Below are 10,714 nucleotides of genomic sequence, written 5' to 3'. Positions count from 1 at the left end.
AATTTAATTTTTGTTGAGTTAATTTAGCCACATGACAGATAAGTTGGCAAAGTGGAGATAGAAAGGTGACTTGGAAAAGGGATTAAATAATTTAAAAAAATTTAATTAATGAGACTATAGGATAGTAGATAGAGGAATAATTAAATATTAGATATTTAATTAATTGATTAGAAGAAAAAGATATAACGAATTAATTAATAAAATGTTTCAATTAAATTAATTAATAGAATGATATGAAGTGAATTAAACAAATCAATCTTTTCAAATTAACTATTTAATAGAAGAATAATTATTTAATGAATATAAAATATTTATTTTTATGTGTATATACTAATATTGACTAGGAAAAGGTGACATCACATTTTTATTAAGAAACAAAAAATTCTATACTAAATAGATGAGATACGAAAGTAATATTAATAATTAATTTAACCAAATGGTCTAATTTTGAAACAAATTGTAATGAACTAATCAATAAAGCACTTGTTACAATAGTTTAATTAAAACGGACAAAAACAAGAGATCGCAGGGATGCATTTTTCACCATTTTAATTATTGAGATTAAGAAGAAGAAAAATAGTATTTTAATGTCTATAAGACTAAACATAGTCTATGGGACAACCAATCTAATGGCTTGTACAATTCAATCCCTTTTCTATTTAAGGTGATGATGAACTCTCCAATTTCTCAAAAGTCATTCGCTAAATAGACTATTCGAAGTACCGTGCCAATATATTTACATATTGTTCTTGCTATCCTTGAAAACATCACACTCTAAAATGAAATGGCTCTTTGATTCTATTGTTCCATAAATACAGAAAATACACATTCTTTCTTCCCAAACTTATTTTGACCATTTCTACCTTTTTCACACGAAACTCAAAAAAATTGTTAATTCTTAGCCTAACAACTAATTTTTTGATTCTCCATAAAAAGTTAACCCCTATTTACAAATTTTAATGTCGAACACAAATAGGATTGAACTGCACGATTTAATTTAATGTTAGAATTCTAGCACATAAAATATTGACGCAAGAATTATCCTTGTTTGAAAGGAGCAGTATATAGCTCAGGGTATGCTACACGCAGTAAAAAATACAGATTGCAAGATATTTTAGCATCGGCATGGCCTGCAATTTTCTGTGTGCGGTAGGGCGGCATGGCGCTTCTCTTTCACTTCACTCAAGTCTGAGAAGAGCTTCGCAGAAAACACGAACACCCTTACCACCTAAATATACACAAGCGGCAGCCTCATCATCATCCACATCGTTAGCCCATGAAGACAATGCAGACTCGCAGCTACACAATGGAGAAGGTCGGGCGTTCGAATCTCGGAAGAAATCCTATTTCCCGAAGAAGAATGAGGTGGTGGAGCTGGTGTGCGAGAGCTTGGCATTTAAGGGGAAGGGCGTCTGCAAAATAGCAGAGTCAGGATTTGTTGTGATGTGCGACAGAGCTCTGCCCGGGGAAAGATTTATTGGTCGTATCACAAGAATTAAGAAAGGCCGTTTTGCCGAGGTTTCTACTATTCTTCGCTGTCTTTTACAATTTGGAAAAATATTTTTCACTACCAGTTATCACCAGATATTGCATGAAATGATTTTATTCATGTCAATCAAAATGGTCTTAGGGAAAATCAGGAGCCTTTTACAATCAGGTGGTCTCATGGATTTTATTTTGAAGTAGCAAGTAATGTTAAAAAAGCCAATTGATAATTTGAAGAAGTTGGTGGTTTTGTTAAATTTGTAGCACGAGCTAATTCTATCAAAATATGTTGAGAATCTAAGATTTTTGAGATGCTTTCCTATAACACCATGTGGAAAAAGTACCCTTCAAACTGGAAGGGTAAATTTCAATCGTGCTGTAGAAGAAAGTGTTGAAATTTTGAGAGCTAAAAGATACGGTTTCCTATTTGTTAGGATAGGATTCCAGTTTATCTTATTGTAAATTTTAAATGCAAATGAAAAAAGAAAAAGACAGGCAGGATAAGGCTGTAAACATTATTATTAAAGGATTGAAGGACTACAACAAGAAGGAGAAAGCAGACATTATAGCAAGCGACTTCTTTAAAGACCTGCTAAAATGAATAGGATATATCAATCAGGCAAGGGTGGAAAAAGTATAGGAGGAATTAATAGGCATGGAAGAATTGTCATGAGAAAAATAGAACACAAGGACATGATATTAAGGAGTACAGGGTTTTTTACAGGTATGCATATACATAGACAAAGTCTTGAACATAGCTCAACAAGAAGAGAGAAGAGAAGAATGGGAACACGAGATGCCCAAGAAATGGGCATAGTTGCAGAATGAGAAAACCCAAATCAGCAACCAATTGTCACACAAGAAATAGAGATTCGACGTCCCTTGGGAGTACTTGAACATGATAAGTTGGAATTGTAGGGGTTACCCTTGAAGAAGAGGTTTTGGGTTGGGATCCATAATAGATGGGAATGACATTATCATTCTCACGGAAATGCATGAGCATGATGGCTGCAAATATCCAAAATTGAAAGGATATAAGAAAATTTCAGTTTGGAATGTAAGGACTGAAATTGGTAAAGGATAGTGGGGTAATAGTGCTAAATAGAGAAACATGTCGTGGGATCATAAAAATGGAGAAAGAAGACCCAAATAAAAGATACATATTACTGAAATATATTTGCTTGTTAGTTTGCACTAAGAGGTTCAAAGACATAAGAAAATAAATTTAGATTGTGAAGACCTTTATGTGTTGCTAAAAAAGACATATTAGTTCTAGTACTTGGGAAATATTCATATATGGGACTTCAATATGGGGATAACAAAGAATCAAAACCTTCATTTGAGGAGTGAGGACAGAGAGAACAACAATCTATTATGGCTGGAGGAAGGAGGCCAACTTTGGGAAAGAACGTCACAAGATGGAGATGGAGATGGCCAACTTGAGCTTTCTGACTTAGGTTGTGAACTCTTTCCTTATACTCCTTTAAGTCTTAAGTTCCTCCTTGAGTTTGTCCCGAGTTTTGGTGCTATGCACTCCACTTTGCTCATATGCTTCCTTACTTGTTTCTAGTGTGCAATGTAAGTGATCTCAAGACAACACTTCCTCAATTTCAGACCGAATGAGGGTTCTTAATGCCCTATTTTTCAATGTCCAAATCTTTCAATGACTTATTCAAAGCCATTGCAATTGAAACTTTACTCTTTGATTCTGACTCTCCACATCTGCATGATGTATTTTATCTCTTCCGTAATCCTAACAAGATTGAATTTTGATTCAAGAATTCTCTTTCCTCTTACCCCAATAGGATAGAATTATTGTATAACACCAGCGAAGTAGGCAAAATTAAAGGTGGTCCTTGTTGTGTGTGTGCAACACAACAGATGGTCCACCTAGAGATAGAGAGGTAGAGAAAGAAGTAGAAAAAGATAAAGAGAAGGAAAAAGAGAAAGGCGATGAGCAAGAGGTAGAGATAGAGGTGATTGACCTTGATTCATCTGGCCTTCAGCTTGACCCTCCTCAACTTCCTCAAAATGTAACAAATAAGGCTGCTCTCAAGGGCAAATCCCTCCTTTTCCTTTCAATCTGCAAAATGTTGCTAAAATATCTCTATTAAGGAGGGTTCTGCAATTCACATCTCCCAGCTCCCAATCAGAAACTGGAGCTGTAGGCAACTCTTCCTCTCCTTCATGGTTAGAGAACACTCTCTCAAAGAAGAGAAAAATAGTGCAGTAAGTTTACTTGATGACAACATTGTAGGGTAGTTGCTACAAAGGATTCCCAAGCCTAAAAAGTTGAAAACTACAGAAGGCTAATGGAGGACAGTGATACTGGGCACTTATTTGTAGAAATTGCACACCCTTCAGCTCAGAAGGAACCCAACCAGGCCACAAAAAGTGACTATAACATGATTAAGTTTGATTGGGGCCTCCGAGCAGGGATGGGGATGTCTACAATTTTTCAAGTTACAACTTCCAAATTAGTAGAAAGGACAAAAAAAGACAAACAAGATAAACTTGAGCTAAAGAGAGCTGCTGAGCTGCTTACTAGTTGTTTGAAATCTTTGGTAGACCCTACTCCCCAGCCAATCAGCCAAGCAGGTGCTTCTTTTGACCCAAGCTTAGTCGCTGGGAAAGAAATGGTAAGCAAGGTGCAAAAAGATAGCTCCTATGGCAGAGTTACCCAAGAATGGGTAAAAGACATAAAATCTAAAGGTCCTACATTCATAGAGCAGATATCAGAAAGGTAAATGAAGATCTGATTTTGTTGAGAAATTCTATAAATACTGAAATTATAAACACCAACATGAGGAGTCTATCTGGCTGCAATCTGATCTAGAATTTAAAGACATTTTGGATATGGGCTTAGACAAGGCAGCAACAGGGCAGATTGTTCCAGGTGTAGATGATACTCGGTGTATTATGTGAGGGAGAGTATTGAGTGGAAAGACTCTTTCTTGAAACAAGATATCAAGGAACAAAGTAAACTATTAAATGTATGCAACAGTGTCAATGCTGATATCCACAAGAAGCTTTTAGACATTGGGTACCAGCTTAAGAAAAAGGATAATACTGGTGATGCCACGGTAGATGAGTTGAATGAAGAATTTGAGAAAAAACATAGAAGAGCTATCCAGTGAACATGCCTTTTGCCAGGAAAATTTGAAGAAATTAGCAAAAATTGATGCTGTTTCATGTTGTTATGAGAATCACCCAGCCAATTTCATTGCCAAGATAGACAACGTTCACAGCAATAAAGCTCTATGGAAGTGGAGAACCAAAAACGTGACAATTCCACAACACATCGAGATCCCAGCTGTCACTCATGCATTGAAGAATTACAAAGCTAGAGCAAAATCACCTCAGCAAGTGCCTGTGGATGGAGCCAATGTAGGTCCACAAGACTTGCCACCTCAGCCATAGTCTTTTGTTTTATAAGATATTTAAAAGCTTATAATGTTTAAAATTTATTAAACTTTTTAATTATTTTATTTTAAAGAAACAGTTTCAAGGCTTTGTAGTGGTTACATGTGCGAGTCTTTACATATGTAACCAAAAGACATTGGAAGGGTTCAAATTTTTGATCCTCATCACATTGTAGTGTGATAGTGCGATACGATCAGAAGAAGGAAATAATAAAAGATTTGCCCATTTTGAAGGGATTCACAAGTCAGTGTGCATGTGAGTTTGAATGTTATGTTGTGATATTTATTTGCAAGTTTGTGTGCTTCGATTAATATCTGGTTATCAGCTTTCTCTGTGAACATGATATCCATTAACTAAGCATTCATCTCCTTACATTGTCTGGTGTGAAGAGCATACATAAAATATTGAGGGTGGTGGTGGGGGGGAAGGGGGAAAGGGTGAATCAGTACTTTAAAAACTTCTAAAAACATGAAACTTCATAAAACATAGAGAGAGCAGACATCAAGACACAAACACCAATTTTCTTGTGGAAAACCCTTTCGGGTAAAAAACCATGGCACACAAAGCTTTCATTAACAAATGGGCATCAACCCGAATTACAAAAGTGAGCACCAACTCACTGAGAGCATCAACTCTCCATGAAGCACCAACATCAATCAGCTGAGGCACCAACCTTAGTTTGAGCACCAACTCAAAAATACACTTTAATCACAAGTCACATTACACCAATCAGGAGGTTCGATGATCATTATAACCTCCCAAAACTTTTCCAGGGACTTAACATTCAATCTCCTTAAACTGTAGCAAGGCATCATTGAGGCAATATCCAAAATGCAACAATATCATACAAAATAATCTATTTGCTGGCCTTTCAACAACTCATTCCCACAAGCTTTCTCTCCCTTCTTAAAACAACCTGCCACACCATTAAACTCAATATTGATTCATAGTTGCTGGAAGTACATTAATGTTCGTTCAGTGAGAAGACACCTCCAATAGCTAGTAACAATTCCACGTGCAGCCCAACTGGGATACATTGTAGCAGAATCAGTCTTCAAAGTCTGTGCACAGGTCTGAGATGTATCATAAATTTTGACTTTCCAGCATTAACAGATACAATGACACTCAGCAGAGATATATCTCCGAATATGTCTCTCTTTGAAATAAGCTCAAGCATGAATACATAAGATTTGTGAGTGGAATACACTTCACGCTGCCCAAAAATTGGTGTACAATTTCAGCACTCAGAAAATTGTCACATCCAGTAAGAATGGCAAAAAATACTCAGCTTATCCACACGTCCCATTTTCCTCACACCTTTCTTAGAATGTGAATAGCAACAAGTTTAGGAATCCACATGTTCTGACAATTCTTCCTTATGCAGCGCCTTAAATTTCTTCTTGTAAACTCCCACGGCTCCCCACTCTTACATGATGAACACAAACCCAGCATATCCGCTGACCAAGAAAGACAAAAGGCTGAATAAAAAATAGATTCCTCATAATAAAAAAACAGTTCTTAAATTAGCACCAAGTTAACGCCTGCCCAAAATAACATTTGCCACAAAGCATGATTCATTCATGAAACATTATAAAGATTGATGCCATGCCAAAATAAAGAAATTCTGACAAGCCATGCCAAAATTAAGAATTTCTGACAAAAATGTATGGGATGAACGTAGATTGATATAGCCGCCAACAGCCAAAATCAAATCGCTGCATATAAATAAGGTAGTCATGCCAATGTAGTCAACTTGCTTCTTCAAAGGATGACGTGGCAAATGATTAATCTGATTTGGCACAAAGAATGGACAAGTAAGCCGCTGACTTAGACAAGCAACCAGCTCAAACCGACACCCAAGTAGCTCAAACACACAACTAAGTAGCTCAACCAGACAACCAAGTAGCTCAACCAAGCAGCCAAGTAGCTCAACCAAGCAACCAAGTAGCTTAATCAAACAATGAAGTAGCTCAACCAAAAAATTGCTAGACAACCTTCATCATCAACCTTTGACATCAATGACAAAATATCCAAGAATCTCCCCCTTTGTCATTGATGGCAACCCAACCTGAAACCAAACCAACTCTGAAACAATGTTGTTCCCCTGACTTACTAGTTACTACTTCCCCTTTGACATCAATGACTGAAACCAACCTGTATAACTGAAATTTTGGGGCTAATAGAATGTGACAATGAAAACTCCCCCTAAGTTCAAAAAACAATTTAATGATGGAGTGAAATTACTCCCAACTTCTTCTTTTTGATATTGTAAAGAATGTATAGATTGTTAGCAGCCCTTCTTGCATCAACAAAATGTTTACTATCTTTTCTAATCTCACAACAGTCTAAATTAAAAACCAAATTGTTTCCTTGATCACAAAATTGCCTCACACTTGATAAATTGTGTTTTAGGTCTTCTACAGATAAGACATTCTCAACTTTTGTCTCACCATTATTCAAAACATGTGTAGCTGTACCTTTGATTTTGCAAATGTATTGCCTCCAAATCTTACCTTACCTCCATTAGTGCTTTTGAGAGTAATAAACTTACTCTTGTCTCCAATTATATGCTTAGAACAACCATTGTCAATATACCGTGTCTTTTTCATTTTGTGTAAGAGAGGCTGTTTGCACAATCAGAGATTCAACTAACACATCCTTTTCCTTCTTCTTCCAAACCTTAGCAACCTCCTTTTCTTTGTCTTCTTTTTCAACCTTCTTGTTCTGCTTAGAGAAATCTGCCATACCAAGCTTTTGCAATGTGACCAAAGTTATTACATTTATAACATATAACATTGTAGTTCCTTGGAGGAGCAAAAGAATTTCTACTCATAAGTCTGAAATCATTTCTTGCAAACATTCTATAGTTTATTGTTTTGTGTCCAAAGTAATTGCAAGAGAAACAATAACAATAAAAGAAAGAATTATTAAAACTGTTCATCCATGTTGTTTTGAGAGAGGAGGCTTCTTGAAAGCGTTATTTCTGGTTTTTGATGATGAATCCTTTGAGCTGTTATCATTGATCTTCTGTTGTTCTTCTTTTGTAGCTTTAGAACTTTGACCTTTTTCAAGGCCAACTTCACCTTTATTAGTAGGTAATTTTTGTGAGTCAATCACCTTTTTCAAAGACATGGGACTTTTCTGATCAATCTTCTCATGATTCCATTGTGTCAAAGATTTATCCAGCTTTCTAAATGACACAATTTCAGCTTCAAGTCTTTCACAATCTTCCTTGAGCTTAAGCTGTTTTATGATTTCTTTTATTTTCTTTGTTTCTTCAACCTGAATCTTCAAATCATCTATCAACTTCTCTGCCTCTCCAAGGGCTTGAGATATCTTGGTATTTACCTCATTCTCTTCTTGTAGCAGCAACTTCAAGTTCTGATTTTTCTTTCTAAGTTTCTTGATTTCGTTTAAAGCATTTATTAGCTCTTCTTCAAGATTTACTTCTTCCTCACCTTCATCAAAATAGTCTTCATCTTCTTGATTTTCAGTGTTAGTTTCTTCTAGGGTCATGAATAAACATTCATCATGTAAGGATTCCTCATCACTATCATCTAATGAATAACTTTCTTCCTTAGAATAGAGACTCTTTTTGAAATTCTGAGTCTTCTTTTGCTTTCCCTTGTATTTCTTTTTGTTGAACTTAGATTTCTTTTCATATCTGCTGTCCTCACTTTTCTCATATGGACATTTGTAGCCAAATGTCCTACCTTGCCACAGTTGAAACACTTGAAAGACAACTCACCTTTATATTTACTAGAACCTTTCTTCAACTTCCTCATAAAATGTGCTTCATCAGAATCAGATTATTTATCAAAACATTCACTAGACACACATTCCTTATCTTTTCCTTTCTTCGAGGCTTTGAAAGTTGTCTCCCTTTTGGATGATGAATTAGACCATGAATCTTGTCAAGATCAGCCATCTCTTCAATTGCTGAAACTTATGTATCAAATCTCAAGGGTAGAGATCTTAAGATTTTCTGAACGACAACATTTTTTTCACTTTTTCGCCTAGGCCCTTGAGAGAATTTATGACTTCTTCAACTCTAAAAAAATAAGCAACAACGTTCTCTTCTTCCCGCATCCTAAGATTTTGAAACTGCATCCTATGAGTTTGTAGCTTGGCCTTTTTAACCTTGTCATCTCCTTCATATGTATTTTGAAGTTTTTCCCACGTCATGAGCTATATCACAATGCATGACCTTCACAAATTCTGTCTCTGATAAGCCACACAGGATTGCATTCATGGTTTTAGCATTGCTTTCAAAAGCCCTCTTCCCATTAGCATCTGTTGGAGGATTTGGAGGGATTGTATAATTGGATACCACGTTGTTCCAAACATCAAAACCAAGGGACATAAGATAAGCTTTCATTCGCACACTCTAGAATGCATAGTTGGAGCCATCGAATAAGGGGTGCTCTGTTTGTGGCAAGACCTTCAAGAGCACTCATGTGTGCTATTAGGATCAACCTCCAAGCTTTTGAGCTCTATTTTCGAAGGTATACCAATTGAAGAGCACACAAAAACTATTGAGAGGGGGGGGGGTGAATCAATCTTTTAAAAACTTCTAAAAACATGAAACTTCATAAAACATGGAGAGAGCAGACATCAAGACAAGCACCAATTTTCTCATGGAAAACCCTTTCGGGTAAAAAACCATGGCACACAAAGCTTTCATTAACAAATGAGCACCAACCCAAATTACAAAAGAGAGCACCAACTCTCCTTGAAGCACCGACATCAATCAGCTGAGGCACTAACTTCCGTTTGAGCTCCAATTCAAAAATATATTTTAATCACAAATCACAATACCCCAATCAGCAGGTTCGATAATCATTTTAACCTCCCAAAAATTTTCCAGGGACTTAACATTCAATCTCCTTTAATCTGTAGCAAGGCATCACTGAGGCAGTACCCAAAATGTCACAATATCATGCAAAATAATCTATTTGCTGGCCTTTCAACAACTCATTCTCACAAGCCTTCTCTCCCTTCCCAAAACAACCTGCCACACCACCAAACTCAATATTGATTCATAGTTGCTGGAAGTACATTAATGTTTGTTCAGTGATAAGACACCTCCAGTAGCTATTAATAGTGCAACCCAAACTGGGATATATTGTAGCAGAGTCAGTCTTCAATGTCTGTGCATAGGTCTGAGATGTATGATACAATTTTGACTTTCCAGCATTGACGGATACAATGACACTTAGCAGAGATATATCTCCAAATACGGCTTTCTTTGGAATAAGCTCAAGCATGAATGCATAAAATTTGTGAGTGGAATACACTTCACGCTACCCAGAAATCCGCATGCAATTTCAGCACTCAAAAAATTGTCACATCCAGCAAGAATGGCAAAAAATACTCAACGTAGCTTATCCACACATCCCATTTTCCTCATGCCTTTCTTAGAATGTGAATAGCAACAGGCTTAGGAATCCACACGTTCTGACAATTCTTCCTTCTGCAGTGCCTTAAATTTCTTCTTGTAAAATCCCATGGCTCCCCACTCTTACACGATGAACATAAGAGGCTGAATAAAAAATAGATTCCTCATAATATAGAAATAATGGTTCTTAAATTAGCACCAAGTTAATGCCTGCCCAAAATAACATCTGCCACAAAGCATGACTTATTCACGAAACATTATAAAGACCGATGCCATGCCAAAATAAAGAAATTCTGACAAGCCATGCCAAAATTAAGGATTTCTAACAAAAACGTATGGGTTGAAGGCAGATTGATATAGCCACCAACCACCAAAATCAATCTCTGCACATAAATAAGGTAGTCATGC

At 36.4% G+C, this 10,714-nt stretch overlaps 1 protein-coding gene across 2 annotated transcripts in view; it reads left to right on the top strand.

Moving 5' to 3' along the window:
- The first annotated feature begins 996 nt into the window (after positions 1-996).
- LOC131027396 (uncharacterized) overlaps positions 997-10,714 on the top strand; it is a 203,545-nt gene continuing 193,827 nt past the window's right edge. For both annotated transcript variants that reach the window (XM_057957438.2, XM_057957437.2), the window contains exon 1: positions 997-1,518. In XM_057957438.2, coding sequence (XP_057813421.2) covers positions 1,126-1,518 — 393 coding nt within the window. In that variant the 5' untranslated portion in view covers positions 997-1,125. The remainder of the gene's footprint in view (positions 1,519-10,714) is intronic.

The sequence above is a fragment of the Cryptomeria japonica genome, chromosome 1 (genome assembly GCF_030272615.1).
Source record: "Cryptomeria japonica chromosome 1, Sugi_1.0, whole genome shotgun sequence".
Lineage (NCBI taxonomy): Eukaryota > Viridiplantae > Streptophyta > Pinopsida > Cupressales > Cupressaceae > Cryptomeria > Cryptomeria japonica.
The sequence above is the reverse complement of the archived record's forward strand: the minus strand, read 5'-3'. Positions and strand labels throughout refer to the sequence as shown.